The 17,230-nt window shown below is 46.2% G+C and overlaps 1 protein-coding gene across 1 annotated transcript in view; it reads right to left on the bottom strand.

Annotated features, from left to right (window-relative positions):
• Positions 1-3,417: 3,417 nt before the first annotated feature.
• shank2a (SH3 and multiple ankyrin repeat domains 2a) overlaps positions 3,418-17,230 on the bottom strand; it is a gene marked incomplete at its 3' end in the record, with an annotated part of 109,005 nt that continues 95,192 nt past the window's right edge. Inside the window, exons 18-23 of the mRNA XM_079997888.1 lie at positions 16,072-16,095; positions 14,847-14,885; positions 14,237-14,349; positions 13,732-13,834; positions 10,529-13,052; positions 3,418-3,952 (exon numbers count right to left, since the gene is read on the bottom strand). Coding sequence (XP_079854014.1) covers positions 3,418-3,952; positions 10,529-13,052; positions 13,732-13,834; positions 14,237-14,349; positions 14,847-14,885; positions 16,072-16,095 — 3,338 coding nt within the window. The remainder of the gene's footprint in view (positions 3,953-10,528; positions 13,053-13,731; positions 13,835-14,236; positions 14,350-14,846; positions 14,886-16,071; positions 16,096-17,230) is intronic.

Consider the following 17,230-nt stretch of genomic DNA (forward strand, 5'->3'; position numbering starts at 1 on the left):
ACATATATCATGATAAATAACTTCAGAATGGGAACAGAAAATACACAACCAAGGAGATTCATTCAAGATAAATATTGCTTCTTACATATCCCATAAATCTAGTATTCACTTTATCTATATAGTATTTTTATTTTATTTTTTTTATTTTTTGGCAATCCACACATCAGAGTTGAACATTTTCCTCTTGTTCAGGTAACCTCTATAAAACTTTTAATAGAACTCTATACAAATCTTTAAAAATACTGTGCTTTTTTTTTAAATTTCATTTAGTTTTTGTTCGTTTTAACTCTCCCCTCCAGACACTCCGTTGTTACTTTTTTTTTTTTTTTTTTTTTTTTTTTTTTAAATAAGTTATGTTCGAAAAGGAACAGATTATAGCAGCATTGTCTCTGGCAGGGCAAAGCGCTCGGACTCGCTGCTACCCTGGAAGTCTTCTACGGCTCCAGTCGTCCCTTTTTCATGTGTGTCGTCCTTTCAGCGGGTGGGGGCGTCATACAAAGGTGTCCTCAGCCTCACTCTCTAATGGTTACATACAGCCCATGTTCACAGAACACAAATATTGTGTATCCCTTTTTTTTTTCCCCCTTCCCCACAAGCCGTAGCTTCCTTCTTTAATCCGGGATTGGTGAAAGGTTTCATCAGGGGGATTGTTTTGGGGTGAAGATGTTTTTCTTGGGATAGGCCTATGCTCGGCAGACGTTGGATGTATGAGCGCTGGGACGGACATCTGTGTGGGGATATAATAATAGATTTTAATAGAACTCTAAAAATAAACGAAGGAGGAGGAGGAGGAGGTTCAGTGTTGCCAGTTTTTGGCCCAATTGGGCCACTTTTGATCAAATTTGGCTGGAAAAAATAGCTTTGAGCTTGTTTTAAAGTAACTGGTGGGGGAGAAACGGTTGTCCACGTTTTTTCCCCCCCAAACAAATAAAAACAGTGTTTTTATTTTAGATGTATTTATTTTCCTCTGTTTCCTAATTGGATGAAACTAAAAAATAAAGCCCCCCCCTAAGTCACTTTCTGCCAACATAGGTGTTTTTTTTAGGTTTTGGGCTGGTTGTTGGTGGATTGGGTGGTTTTTAGACTGTGGTGAGGCTGGAAATTGTCAATCCGATCTGGCAACACTGGGTGTATTTGGGGCGACAGAAAACTAACGGCGAAGCGAAGCGGCCATCACGTCCACACTCCGCCGACCGTAACGTACCCTTCGTAAACGTCATCTTCAACTCTACGTCTTTAATAACACTATACATAAAGATCTGCGGGTTTCTTCCCCCTCTTTCGATGAATCACTCTTATGTACACATTTCAACACAATGGGAAAAGCTCCGACTGGGACCCTGCCTTGGAACCGCCGTCGATGCTTTCCAATACCAATGATCATCTGCTCAAAAAAAAAAGATTTGTGCCGCAGTATTTTAAGAGCAACGCTGAGTTTAATAATTATGTTTACTTTAGCAGGACTTTTGGAGCCTTTAATACAGTGGTGGCCAACCTGGTTCTACACAGTGCAACTACTACTGCAAAGTATCCAAAACAGAAAAAAAGCTTAATATTTAATCAACCTATTTGACCCATATGCTAAAAATAAAATCTGAAATGAACAAAATATATTTTCAAATGGATATAATTGTCTTTTAAATATTTAAATATTTAAAATTTAAAATATGTTATAAGTACGTTTAAAATAAATATTTGGGAGATGTTTTTGGGAGTACATTTTGAATCAATATGTTGTTCTTCATCATCCGTTGACGGGCTGCACCGCGGGGGGGGGGGGTCTTTGGGCCGCACGTTGGCCCCCAGGCCGCAGGTTGGCCACCACTTGCTTAAGCAGCGGCTGATCAACTGATCACGTGATTCCCGGCTCTGCCCGGAAACAGATGTGTCATCTTCACAGTTTTCATGCTCTGAATAAACAGGGCGGACGTCAAACGCACTTCTTAACTATCTGTTAAATAAATTAAACCGCTTAAAAACGCCCCACACTGCACGTGGATAGCATCATAGATGAGCGGCGTTGCGCTAGAAGAGCAGCTGGCGCTGATCTGCAGACTGTGATGATGGAGTAAGGAAGAGGGAGGTGACAGTTTAAACTGACCGAAGCATAAAACGCCTCCATGTGGCTCATTTCTAGCGGGGGTCAGCGGAGCGGCCTTAATGGTACCAGGGGTCTATTGGAAACCACTACCTACGGTACTCACACATATGCATACACACACACACACACATGCACAAAGAAGAGGAAGCAAATGCAGAGTGAGGACGAGATCGTGAGAGCGGCTCAGTGCAACACGGCCAGAGTGGCCATGGATTTTCATTTTGGAGACTATTTGTTTTGAAAAGCAGCTGAGCAGAACGTGCAGAACGTACAGAACCATCTGATTCACCACTGTGTGTCGTAGCTTCAACCAGATAGCTGCAAATTCCATGTGCCAATAATGTCCTCGCTAGCGGTTGGCTTCTGGTTACAGCTGGGGGAATGTGGACAAAGGCTGGTTTGAGACTGGTGAGGACTTTGGGGTCCCCACAAGACACTGGACCCTGCTACAGTGGAGCTTCTCAAGTTTTCCGCCTCCCACCATGCACTGCTCTCTCTCAGGATAAGAAGGCCATCGCAGTTTACTGTGCATGTGTGTGTGGGTGTGTGTACATATGCAGTGTGTGAGTGAACACAGAAGAAAGTTTGTGTGTGTCAGTATCTGGCACTGTGAAGGTGTGTGTGTGTGTGTTTTTGTGTAGGTTTATACACAAGATATGGTTTGGGATTGAGCTAATCAAGTCAGCCAAGGTTCTGTTTTTCCACACAAACAGGTGAAAAGCAAAAAAAAGTATTTTTCTCAACAACTTCAGGGCTCTGGTGAAGAAATACTATTCTCTGAACAAACTCTAGCAAAGATAGAAAAGGAGCAATGACCAGCTCAGCTGGTTCTTTCACGCATTCACATCGTGGCGACTGGAAAAAGTGGTTGTACTGTCGTAGAGTATTCCAAAGATGGTGAGTCTTCTGGTGAAATCCAAACCGGAGGAGGATTCGGGTCCCGGTGTTGAAAAGTTCTTGATGGGGTGAAGTGTATTCCATTTCCGCTGTGATGCTCCTCCTGGATATGACCTTGCAGCCAGAACACAGCACAGCCCTACACACCCCTCCGTCTCTACAGTTCCTTCCCAGAATGCCGTGCTCCCCCCTGGGACAGGCCACTGGGGTAGAGGGAGAGCGAGAGGAGACGAGTGGAGCCTGGGCGACAGGAGGACAGCAGGGGGCGATACAGCATCAAGATGGAACCTTTCCCCGAGGTTACGCATGGAGGGAGTGGCAGCCCCGACTCTCCTCCTAACACACACACACACACACACACACACACACACACACACACACACACACACACATGCCCATTCTCCCCTGCCTTGCGGTGCTTATCTGTCCTGCAACAGCTTGAGCGCCCGCTCGATGTTCATGCGGTGGCCCACGCGGGTCACACCCAGGTCTATCAGGTCCTCCTTGCGCAGTGACGGCAGGTGAGCGCCCTCGATCTCGTTGTCCAGGAAGGCGTCGCGGTGCTCCCCCAGGTTGAGGCTTTCCAGCCAGTCGGCCACGTCGTGCTTGCTCCACAGCTCCATGGGCTTGGAGACGAAGGGCTTCCCCGAGGCGGCCACCGCCTGCATCAGCGTGAGCGGCGACGGCGAGCGCGAGCTCCCGCTGCCGCCGCACGATGAGCCCAGGCTGTAGCCGCCGCCGCTGCCTATGGGCGGCGTGGGCAGGCCGAACACGTCGGTCAGCGTGGGCGACGCAGACGGCGGCAGGGAGGAGCAGGGGGTCAGCGAGGAGGCCGAGTCCGGCGGGCTGCAGGGCTGGGGCTGGGGCGGGAGGCTGCAGCTGGGCGGGGTGGCGCTCAGGCCGGTGGGGGCGGAGCCGGCACTGCTGCGCATTCCTGAGTCTTCAGAGTGAGGCCTGGAGGAGGGCGGAGAGAGTAGACACAGTCACACGGAGATTTTACCAGCAACCGCCTTGAAATACAGTAAGATTAAATCAAGTAGAACTTTATTGATCCCGGGGGGGGGGCGTTTGGGACTTTATTGAGGTTGTGCATATGAGGGTTGTACAATGATGACACGCTGGTGCTACAAATCTATCCTGACGCAGATCACATATATTGTGATACTATTAATACGGAGATGTATGGCATGTATTGCAATTGCAGTATTACAGTCTGGTGATGCAACCTAATTCTCAACCTTTTCTGAACAAGGACACTCAACTCGCACAAGGCCACAGATCCCATTTAATAATATTTCGTCCCTCGGACTAAAATCTGAGAAGATTTTTATTGTTGCATATGATTTAGTGTCTATTCTATGGTTTGGGAGACAGTGACTACAACTATCAATCATGTTGCTGGGGACCCCATGGGGACCGCTACCTCATGAAGGACCGCTGGGGGTCCCTGAAGCCCACGTTGAGAATCACTGACCTAGAGGACACCAGGCAACAAACTACAACTTGCCTAACTTAATTTATCATCCATTAATCCACATTGATATTACTCGTTTGAAAATCGATGTACATTATACAAGTGTTTGTACGTGTCTTTTGTACAAATGTACAGAACACAAGTTGTGTGCCAACACTGCTCACATTGCTTTTATTAACATTAACAACACCTCATACTTTTATGCACCTGTCACAAAGTGCTTGAACCGTATGTGTGTGTGTGTTTTGAGAGTCGTTGCCTTATTCCTCGAGAGCAGCCACAGCCCCGGTTTGAAAGGTTTGAAACCTTTGGAAGCCACAGATTAGATAACAAACCATGTGCAAGAGGATCAAGTGAAGTACCGTGGAAGCTCAGAGCGCCTGTGGATTTATTTAATGTGGATATTATTAGGTTGGATTAAATAATAGACTATAATCTACCTCCATCCACATTACACCCAGACAGTTGTTGTCTGTGCAAAGCATAGAACATAACTGCATATGAAGCAGTTTTTATTCAGCATATTTTTGTGCAATGCATATAAAATGTAGTGTTTGTTCTCCAATTGTGTTTTATTTCAATGTATTTGATATATTTTTTATTTATTCTTGATTTGAGCCATTGCTGCTGGATTTACGCCGCATGGCATTGTGGGACTAATGCAATGATGGCCAGCAGACACTAGGTGGCCATATTCCCAAATGCACTAAATATTTTGGGTCAAACTCAGTATACTGTACAAACATAGTAAAATGTTCCAGTTTTCATTCAGGCACTAATATTGTTTATACGTCCATATGAAGACGATCGCTTGGCTGTATACTTCTTTTTATTGTTAATTTTATTATCTATTATTATTATTGTTAAGAATAAACCTAAAACACATGAGAACGGATTACTCTGAGGAATGTTTCAGAAGCAGATTGTTTGTTTTTTACAAATTCATCTCTTGTTGATGTCTTTTATTTCAAGCTTTCTGAGACCCTTACATCACTTGTCCCTCCCGAAAATCATTTGCAAAAACAAACAAACAAAAAACAAAAACATCGTACATTTATAAAAGCGAAATAGTGGGGAAAAAAAAAAAAAAAAAAAAAAGACCTTGCATTAACTTCAAATTGATAACTTAAATTCCTGCTTCCATTTGCCCATGAGGGAGGAATCATTTGTGCAGAGTGATGGAACAACCCTCCCTCTACTTCGTGTGCATTTTTATTGTAGTGTCATTTTTGTGATCGCCCAAAAAAGGCCTCCGCTTGGCTCCGGTTCGCCACTCCATCACAGCATGCACAGTGTTCCCTCTAACGTTAACACGCAGGATGGATGGGAACGGTACTCGGTGAGGTCCCCCCAGACCGCTGTGCTGTCCTGGGAAACATGACACACACTCTAATCTGATGGGCTGTTTTCAAATGTGCATGATAGTCATTCACTCGTTGTCCTCGTCCCCCAGTGATGCTCTAGCAGGAAGGAGAACCATCCTTCAGCGGAACTTTGGTGAAGGATGCCTCAGGTGGCATTTGGTCGGGAAAAAAGTGTGAAATAACTGATGGGATGATGTCACGCCAAATCGACTGATTGGATTACACGAGGCGCAGATTTAACAACTTGTTTGTCATTTAGCCTCGTTATCGCCTGATTGAAGACAATTACAATCAAAGTTGGATAATTATAACCACGACTGCAGGGCCTGTTCTTGGGCGCACGGTGAGAGGGTGTCACAAAGAAACAGACCTGTTGGGGTGTGTGTGTGTGTGTGAGAGAGGGAGGGAGACAGACAAACAAACCAACCCTTTATTGCGTCTCTCTGTGATGAAAAAACATGATGATATACTGTATGTTGTTGTAGAGGAGGAAGTGACAGACAAGGACAAACCCCCCACGGCACCAAACACACACTAGGGATCATTCTGCCGTTACAAAATTCAATTCAAGGTCTTTTAAGTACTTTTTTAAGCACTGCTTTTTCATTTGCAAGGACTTCGCACAAAACCAATATAATCAGTTTTCAACGTGATCTTTATTAGTTAAAATATAAAATAATCTTAGTCTCATTGTCTATAATTTATATTAGTTTATCTATTACATATATATATATATATATATATATATATATATATATATATATATATATATAATTAATCTCATTCTCATCTACTATTATAAATCTATTTCCAAGCATGCTGGATTAAATGTTAATTTCCCTGGCATCATCTCTGTTGTAAAAGCAATGCTGGAAAATTGTTATGATGTTACGATTTGAACAACAAAACCAGGGGGAATATCACAGGTTTTCTCTGCTCACGCTTTATTCCAAGGACTTCTCAAGCACTCCAGCACAAAAAGGGGCTATTTTCAAGGTATTCCAGTCCTTAAAATGTCTGAGGACAAAACTAAGGCAATTCAAGCACCTCAAGGACCTGGTCAGAATCCTGAAAAACACACAGACACACATAGACCCAGTTCCACTCAGGACTTCCTTCAGATCCCCCCCACCTCTTTGGATTTGAGCTCCTATTTACCTTGATTTATAGGATCTCCTTTAGAAACTGATTCATATGCCCATTTTGCTGCAGCCTGGTTGCAAAATAAAGCCAGAGCAGGAAACCAGGCCAATTAAGATCTCTGCACAGGCAAAATGACTCCTCCAGCAAATTATAGGGCAGGGCGGGTACCCTACATATCCTACGTTTGTCCTCCCCCTGCATATGGAGCAGCCCGAGGGAAGCGAAGGGGACTGGGAAGCCTCTTCTGCCAAAATGGAACTGGGCCGTGGTGGGGAAAGCATTTGCGCCATTGGTCAAACAAACAAAATCAAACAAAACTTACTGCTTTTTTGTTTTCAACACCGGCTTTTTTTTTTCTCCACAGGAAGACATGGTGAGGGGGGTGGGGGGGGGGGTGGGGGGTGGGGGCAGGATGTGGATGAGATGGAGTGAGAGAAACACAAAGATTGTCACAACGTTAGACATGAGATGAACGTGATGGAGGGGAATGCATTGCTCGGTTAACACACACACACGCGCGCACACACACACACACGCGCACACACACACACACACGCACACACACACACACACACACACGCACACACACACACACACACACACGCGCACGTCCGACTCGGCTGGTACGCTCTCCCACACTCCTCTTCAGTCTGGACAGGGATGAAGTTGCTATAATAGGAAAACACATTCGTACGACACACAGGATTACTGGCTCTACGCGCCCAAAGACTTCAGCTAACGAAACTCATTTAGGGCGGAGTGGAGTTATTTTTTGTGCCCACCAGGCATTTTAAACCAATTACTCCTCAGAGTTGGATGTGGCGTGGTATGGGTCATGTTTGCGGCCTGCAGTTACAGACCCCCCATGACAAGGCAACCCTCCCAAATGGAGTTTTAAAAAAGCGATTAATATACTGTTTTCTCAACCAGAGAGCTGTCAAAGCCAGTGTCTTTTCAGTGATCTGGCATTCCATCAGTAATTGCCAGGGTTTGGCTTAAACAGGGCTAAAAATTGATGTGAATAGTATGTAATTGCCTATTAGACTAATTAGCTCAAGTCCTCCTTTAGCTTTGCTGCCCTTATTAAATTTTTCCCCCTGCCGCAGCCTAAACGGCCACAAATGAGAGTGTTGCTGCGTTTTCAGGATTTGGTGAGTTAAACTTATTTGATCACGGACGTAATCCATAAATATATGTATATATTTATACACATAAATAAACGGACAATTACATATCAGCCAATCGCTGCATTCCGCCGACTGATACCGAATATGAATTGCTGGGGCTTAGATATGAGGTACGTAATGCACGACTGCATACTCACATAGACCTTCTCATTGACAAGTTTCTAGTTCGGTTTCACTGCGTGTGGTTCCTGATGCAGAGCTATTGATATCGATGCTGGGAGACGTGGAGTTCACCACACCCACGCATCGCATGACTCCCAACAAATCCTTCTTTGCACTGGTGCAGCACAGGCACCCCCCCGCACACACACACACACGCTAAATGCATTTATAGCGGCTCACATGAACACACACAGAAATAACAATGTGTACTGAGGCTTCCTTGGTTACATAACGCTGGCCCACTAAGGCAACGCAGCACGTGACCTGTGAGAGATGCTGAACTCTGATGAGGGTTAGTCCTCCCATCACCCCCCCCCCACACACACACACACTCACACACCATCCCCCGACTCTAATCGGACTGACATCATTCCTGCAGGCCTCAAGGCTGCTCTCATCAGCTGGTTGCTAGGCAACCTTTACGTCCACGGGCACAACCAACGCACAGAAATCTGAGAGGGTACAAGACAGATAAAAAAAGAAAAAAAAAAAAAAGAAGAAAGAAACAACGTCCACTGGAGGAAAATCTGAGGTTAGCCTGAGTGATAGCGCTGATGCAAACATATTGAGCAAGAGAAGGAAAGCGTGCATGAGAGAGAGAGAGAAAGAACACAAGAGGGCATGTTGGAATCTAGGCCATCCTCTCCACGTCTCTATGTTGCCATCTGTGCCGCGGCCGCTGAACAAGGACCTCCGATACCCTCGGCTACTTCCTTCTCCCAGGTAAAAATGACATTACAATGCCCTCTCTCTCTCCCTGCCTGTCTCTCGCCCCCTGGCCTGCGGGCCTTAATGTTCTGGTCTGGTGGGTTGTAATCCTCTCCCAGCGACACACTGCTACAATGAGCTACATCGTCCAACCATCTCACCGTTGTGGTCAGTATCCTGCTGAGGGTTCTATTATCTGCACAAACAAAGCTACAGTTCCAAATATAGCAGCAGCAGTTAAAGGAACTTACAGATACAAGGAACGTACAACAGCACATACCATTAAGCTGCCAAAGTCAAAGGCAACTGCAAAGTCCAAAACTCTCCTCTTTGGAATCATCTGAATCAAATTCAAACAGGTGTAAACAAGGACCCATGTGACAACAGAGGTTAAAAAAAACCCACAGCTAAGGTCAAAGGGACGCGGCGGCGCCGAGGATGAAGATGATCTCATATGGCAGAAAAGCGTGAAGAGACAGCCCAGGAGGTCAGACCTGAGCAGCTGTCGGCCATCTCCGTCTAATTACCAAAATGACCGCTGATGATGTCACAGTGTTGATTAGGTTTAGGAAGCATGATCAAGGAGAGCAGTCAACCGTCTCTCTCTCTCTCTCTCTTTATCTCTCTATTGCCTTCTCTGTCAATCTCTTTTCACCTCTCTGTTGAGTGATGAAACCGCTCATGTAAAATGCATGTGACCGGTGAATAATTTCTCATCTTTTTTATTTCCTGCTCATACAGGGAAGTGTAGTTCAAAAAAATACTGAGCTGCGTTGCTACTGCTGCAGGTACAAGCTTCATAAAAAGGTTGTTGAGCTTGTTGCAAGATAAGTTCCTACATGTTCTGCACAACCTACAACATGGAACATTAGGCAGAATATCTACTTATATATTTTCTGCTATCAACCGCCTACATCCATGTAATCCAGCCAATCAACTTCATCATGTTCCCTTTCCAATTTGTTGTTCAGTAAATAAATTACTGTTTGATAATCCTGAATTTCCCTCTGGGGATTAAAAAAGTGTTATCTTATCTTATCTTATAATCACAGTGGCCATCTGAGGCGGAAAAGCTAAAAACAATAATGTTGGAGTTACCCGACTTTAAATGTTCATTGTTGTGTTATTCTCATACAAAGCTTCTGTTCATTTCTAAACTGGCTGGAAAGTAGTCTTCGTAATGCAAAAGCAATAACTCATTATGCAGAAAAACAACACAAACCCCCCCCTAAATAATTCTCATACAGCTGAGCACTAATGCTGATGTTGTTTGGTCACATTAGTATGTATTGTCTAATATATAAACATCCCTATCCCATAGAAACAAAGATGGATACTGCCCTGGCACAGAGGAAAGGGTAATATTCATAAAGTTGTATTAAGATAAATGCATACAAACCGATGGGCTAAAGGCCATAATTATTTAACACAGGGTATGGTGGTCGAAAATAATGATGCAACGCATTCGTGACTTATTTGTTTTTTCACATACCTGGATCCAAAAGCCCCCCTACTGCCCGTTGGGGAGTCCAGACTGTCTCCTGTCTTGGGCGGCCTTTCGCGATTAATTTGTTGCAGGATGGAGCTAAGCTCATTGATAACTGTGTTTTTGGGGTCAGGTGTTGATGGAGGGCTCCGCAGTTCAGGGGGCTGCTCCCCCCACAGCTTAGATGTCCTATGAGTGGGGATCTTCGGAGCTTCCGAGGATGGGGTCAATCCAGGGAGAGGAGGCGGCACCTGTGGGGGTGACCCAAAGGACTCTGGGGGCTCCTCAATGAGGGCGTCGTGGTAAAGCGATGTCCGGTTAATGACATGCTTAGCTTTGGGTTTTGGTGGGACGGGGGGCCGGTCCACCAGGAAGGCATGCCCCTCTGCGGAGGCGTAAAGGCTCTCCAGAGCGCTGTCGCAGAAGCCCCCCTCGGATGACAGGGTGGAGATGCTGGAGACAGTGCTGGCGGTCTCCATATGCTGGGGGTCCCGGCTGTCCACCTCCTCAATGCCCGAATCACCCACAAAAGACTGTACAGCAGGGGGAGGGGGAGGGTAGGTGGGGGGCATGCAGTTGGCCAACGGCAGCCTTTTTTGCTGCTCAGTGACAGGTGGTGGGGCATGGGGGTGGTAGGGTGGAAGAGGGGGCCCGCCGTTCTGCCTCTGCCGGTGTAACATCTCCGCAATGGCGCTGGCCTGGTCATCAGGAATGTCAACACTGTTTGCGAACTCCAGTGGTGGGGGGAGGGGCTCAGAGAACACAAACTCATCATCGACATCCACTGAGGCGAGTGGGGGAGGGGGGATCCGGAAAGGCAGCTTGACCGGCTCGTCCATAGACTCCCCTGCTGGAACACTCCTCCTCCGTGCCGATGCAGGCAGGGGGATGGAGGGGGGATTAGAAGTGTTTGGAGGGTTTGGTTTAATGGGTTGGTTGGGGTCCTTAAGTTCAGCTGGACTGTCTTGGTCCTCCACCTCGGGGTTGTTGGTTTTGGCCTCTGTGCTGGTATGGACCATTAGGAGCCCCGTTGGCTTGGATTGTGATGGGTCTTCGACATCCACTGGAGCACTCTTTCTTTGCTCAGTGGTCTGCTGCTGCCTCTCCTCTCGTGCCCCGTCCAAGTCATACTTCTGCTCTGTCATCTGCCGTCGTAGCCCTCCTCGGCCAGGACGTCCCATGGTGGCTGTGGACATAGTAGTAAAGCCTGTCTCAATACCAGAGCGCAATTTTGTGTCAATAAAGAGTGGTTGGTTGAGGTCTGGTTTCTGGCTGGATTGAACAGGAAGGGACTGTGACTCTGGCCTGTGGGCCAGCTGAACCTGAGGTGGATTTGTCGGCTGATTCTGCGAGTGGCTCTGCTGCTCCTTCATGGCCCGGTCCCTTGCTGCCAGGGCCAGTGCGAGTGGTGAATTTGGGTCCAAGGGCTTGCCGGTAACAGGATGGAGGTAGGTCCCATTGGCACTATAGTGAGTCTTAGGGGGTGTAGCTGGGAGACTAACAGGACTGTCCAAGTTGGGACATTGACCAGTTCTGGTGCTCAGGGGCTCCCGCACTACGGTGGGCTCGGGGCTGTTAAAATCAGTCATGTTGCCGCTACCACCCCCAACTGGTGGTCCAAGCTGCGCAGAAAGAGGGGGAGCCATTGTCCTGCGAAGCCGTTCGTCGCTACTGAACATGCCTTCATCAATGGATCTGGACTGGCGAAGGCGTGGCATTGGAGTAGGGTCACCAGTGTCGTCATCCCCAATGTCTATTGACTGGAACACAGGTGAATTCTTTTTTGCCTCCAGCCTCTTCTCCCGATCACGTACTGCCCCAGCTATAGCAGCTGCAAAAGGGTTGCTTAATGAGAGAGGGTCATCGGGATGCAATCCCCCAGTTGCGCCAGCAGCGGGCATGAGAATTGGATGTTCGGGGGTGGTGGGCTCAATCTCCATACTACTTCCTTGGCTGCTCTTACCGCTACTGCTGGTGGAAGGCTCCTTGATAATGATGGTGGGGATGGGGATGGAGGAGCATGTGCGCTCTGTTGGCGTAGTTGGCATTGTTGGCATGGAAAGCGGGCCCGATGGGCTCGCCGGCATGTGACATGTTTTCTCGGGACTATCCTCAACATTGGGCTGCTTCACCAACATGCCCTTCCTCCGAGCTGGTTTGGCCGGTACATAAAGTGTCTTGTTCCCCACCTCAGAATAGGGGTTCTCGGGCACTGGTGCACGCCCTCGAAGCCGCGTGCTGTCGAACTGCTCTGAGCTCTGGCGGTAATATCCGCGCCGCAATGTGCCCACATCAGTGGCACGACTGATGGTTGTCACTGCATTGGCTGAAGAGTTCTGTGTGAAGCCAGGCCGGAGGGTGCTATAGCCCCGCTGGGTTTGGCCAATGGCGGTGTTGTAGCCAGGTGGGGATGGGGGTGAAATGGCAGGCGGAGGAGGGATGTCCTCGGAAGTGTCGGGCATGGAAAGGCTGCGGGAAAACTTCAGCAACGGGGGTGTGAGGAATCCTTGCTTCTCCTCCTCAGTCGTTCCTGATAGATTAAGGGAGGTGGGAGGGAGGGAAGGAGAAAGAAGGAATGAGAAAAAAATTGTGATCACCTTGGATCACCTTTGCCTTAATTTGTTAATGTGTTTTTTGTGCTGCCCCACTTGGACTTCATACCTTCTAATGCCTTGCCACATGGGAGTTATTGATTTTGCCAGCAGTCTTTTGCTATTTGGTACTGAATAGCTCACTGAAGTTGTGGGGAGTTAAGTGCCTTGCACAGGGAAACATAGGTATTGATTGAGGGAAAAGCGATTCATGAGATGGATTTTCTTAGCTGGCATTTCAGCCCTTAGTCTGCTTCTTAAACTTTTTGGCAACAGGAAATAATTAAGAAAGTCTAATCGAAACAAGTTAGAAGTGCTTTTATTATTACACAAAGCCCTAACCTGAGAGCTACTAAAGCCACGGAGAATCGGATGGGCCCACTAGTCCTGCATAAACAATGGGGTTTCAGCATATGCTTAATAGCCTCCAATTTATCACCTGAAAGCATACTATGGCCTCTACATCGCTCTAATTTGACCATAATTAGCATTAATATTGTTGGCGAGCACAGTACATGTCTTCTGGGCATTAATTTAACAATGGGAGACCACTGTGGAAGACATATAAGGCTCAAATATTTTACACATGCAAACAATTAATAATTTACTGTATCATACCTATTGACTTCTGTTTCTTCATGGTGCCCTTGGCAGGTATTCCCAGAAATCCCGGCACAGTGGGGGGCACCACTGCTACTCCCTGGCGCTCGTGAAACATGGACTGGAAACCAAATGTTAGACTGAGGTTAGTGCACTTCAAATGAGACAGCCCAGCGTAATAGCATTTATTTCTCACACCCGAGCCATTCCAGATTCATTAAATTATGACAAAAACCAATTACTATGACATTTAGAGACAAAATGAACTTATCCATATAATAAATGTATCTATAAAATCATGATTGTCATCACAAAATCATGATCATCACCTTTTGATTGTCCGGTTACCATCAGGTTATGGTATGAGTACGTTCATACTTACTACTTACTTATTAACCAGACCCTTCAACTTGAGTATAAACTGTCCAATTTAAACCAATCTGAGGTAATTGTGTCCAATCATCTCCAAATGTGTCCATTACTGTCTGCTCAGCTTGATATATGCTGTGTTGTTTTGACTCACGTTCATGTCGGTGGGCGTAACCAAACAGCGACTGGAGGGGCGTGGTTTGATGGTGGCCACCTTCATATCAACCACAGTGTTCTTCTGTGCTGGTGATGTCTCATCCACCTTGTCTACAAAACAAATCCCACCACAATAAGTGACAGACATAGGCAAGAGCAGGGCTTTAACTACACCCGGGAGATCTCATGGGCTAAACGCAAGCCAGTCATTCTCAGTGGCCTTCCCCCTTCAAGTCTCCATGCCAAAGAAGAGATGAAACCAAAAAGGAAAACAGCCGATAAAAAGTGATAAAAAGTGTTGGGTGTGCTTCGCGGGCCAGCCTCGCAAGCCGTGCAAGCTCTTTCCAAACAGCCAACCAAGCAGCATCATCTAACTCACGTCCTGTTGGCTTCATGCGGGGTGACCAATGACAATACAAGTCAGATCTTGAGCACTCATGATGCGGTAAAGGTGACAACTACCACCTCCCGGTGGTTTGTGATGATGCCATCAGATAGAGGCCGCCTTGATGCGGAATACTTTTCTCAGAGAAGCTACATGCTCGCCCTGATCTAGCCTCACGTCTCCTCCCTCACTAAGGTTATTCATGCACTTGGGGTGTGATTACTTAGAGTGACTTGGAAAACAATCCTCTTCTTCTGCGCATCTACATACAGAAGAGAGGAAGGGAGGAGGGGAACACGGGAGGAGAGGAGCATCATTGACCTTAAGCACAACCGTAGTGACACACACACACACACACACACACAAATACACACACACAAAGAAATATCTGACTTTCAGTTTTTTTTTTCAATATCGCTCTCTCTCTGTTTTCTCTTCTCTTTCTCTTTTATATGTCCCCCTGTTGCAATGCCGCTATGTGTAATACTGTTGCCCTTGAAACGTAGCAGTGAGTGAAAGGCATCTGCGAACAATCATCACTTGAGCTACACACAAGTAAGCCCCCCACACACACACACACACACACACACACACACACACACACACACACACACACATGTTGCACGCACGCACCCCCACCCACCCACCCACCCACCCCCCCCCACACACACACACACACACACACACACACACACACAAACACACACACACACACACACACACACACACACACACACACACACACACACACACACACACACACACACACACACACACATTATTGGGATACATTGTAGTGTCTGGATAAGCAGACAGGCAGAAAGAAAAATAGTATCTGGCAATTTTAGGTCATCAAGTATTAGATGTGACCATACTTGAAGCCACACACACACACACACACACACACACACACACACACACACACACACACACACACACACACACACACACACACACACACACACACACACACAGTCATCGTCACATACATTGTACATTGCTCCAAGTCATGTTTTCAAACTCATAAGAGAAATGACTTATTCTTGAGGTTTGATATGGAAAATGAACTCCTGTTTTCCGTTGCCATTCAGATTTTAATAAATAACAAAATAGTAATTATAGTGAATCACGGCAGTGCAATATCCAAAACCTACGAGCCACTAACCAAATACAACAGACACAAAACCTTTGTCGAATACATCCGATCATGCACGTCTGAAAAACAAATAACAACAAACCGAACCATGCAAACATCACACCGCTGTTTTAGCTGCTGTTGACTGTTGAATAACCAGAGAATTCAACTCTAAAAGAAACATAGAAGTGAATATTTCCAAAAATAGAGCCTGAAATAGTAGATCCACAAAAAACATTGTGAAGAACACAAAACCAAACTCTTGACTTGGACATACTGTAGTTTAGAATGAAACATGCTCACTGTAACTTACCAACTTTCTTTTTCCTTAGAGTGGCTGAGATGTAATAGAAAAAGTCGTTGAGTTTTAAAGCTGTCATGTACGTACTTTTTACTTCTTTTTTTTAGGTTTTTGTATGTAGTTATTAAGTCCTCGCAGTTGTTGATGAAACATTCAAAGACTGAGACTGACTACACCTGGTCGACCCTTAACAGCCCTACTGATCTGTACACCACGCATACTCATTTCCACTTCACAATGTCACCCACCAAGCACCTTAACATAATAAAGACACAACATTTCAACTTTTTCCAAGTCATGTGATCTCCAGGAGCCACAGAACAACAACCATCGGCCTTTGATCTTCGGTTCAAGGGTTCGTACATGTTCAAGTGTGATATCATCAGGGCAGGAAATGCACATGCTGTTGGCACCGCACAGCAGCGATGGAGAATGAATGATGCATGAGGAACAATGCTGTCATGGCTGCAGGGAGGCTTCGGATTAAGCAGATTCATGCATGCAGCGACTTAAATCACACACAATGCAGCATGGAGTTAAATGAGTTGACCCCGAGCTCAGATTGTTCTCTCTCCTCCTTCCTGCCTTCAGTTCTACCAGCTCTGCTATTTATACCCTGGATGGTGAATGGATCATTAATGCACGGTTATCTGAAACAACAGCATTTCTAAGCATCCAAACGTTCACTCCCTCCATCAGTGACTCCTTCCCTCCCCACTCGTTCACTTCTGCCCCACTCCCTCCTTTCCTCCTACCTACATTCTCTTTCTTTAACCCTTCACTCCTTTCCTGACTTTACTTCTTAGTCATTTATGCCTTTCTCAACCTTTCCCCTTCCTTGCTTTCCTGCCTTCCTTCCGCCCGCCCTTCCTTCTTTCCTTCCCTCTATCCTCCTGCTTTTATCCACACTTTTCTCCCTTCATACATTACACATCATCCTGCTCTCTCGCTCTCCTCTCTCCCTCTCTCTTTCTTTCTCTCTCTCACATACTGACTATCTCTCTCGCTCCTGCAGCCCTTTCTCCAGCCCCGGCGTCCAAAGTGCTGACCATTCCCTCTGTCAGGAGGAATTAGGACTTTACAGCAACCTAAAGCAACGCACAGGGTCCACAAATGTCATCTCCACAGCAAACTCACACACACACGTACAACACCACATCGCCCCAACCCA

Source organism: Zeus faber (genome assembly GCF_960531495.2).
Source record: "Zeus faber genome assembly, chromosome: 3".
Lineage (NCBI taxonomy): Eukaryota > Metazoa > Chordata > Actinopteri > Zeiformes > Zeidae > Zeus > Zeus faber.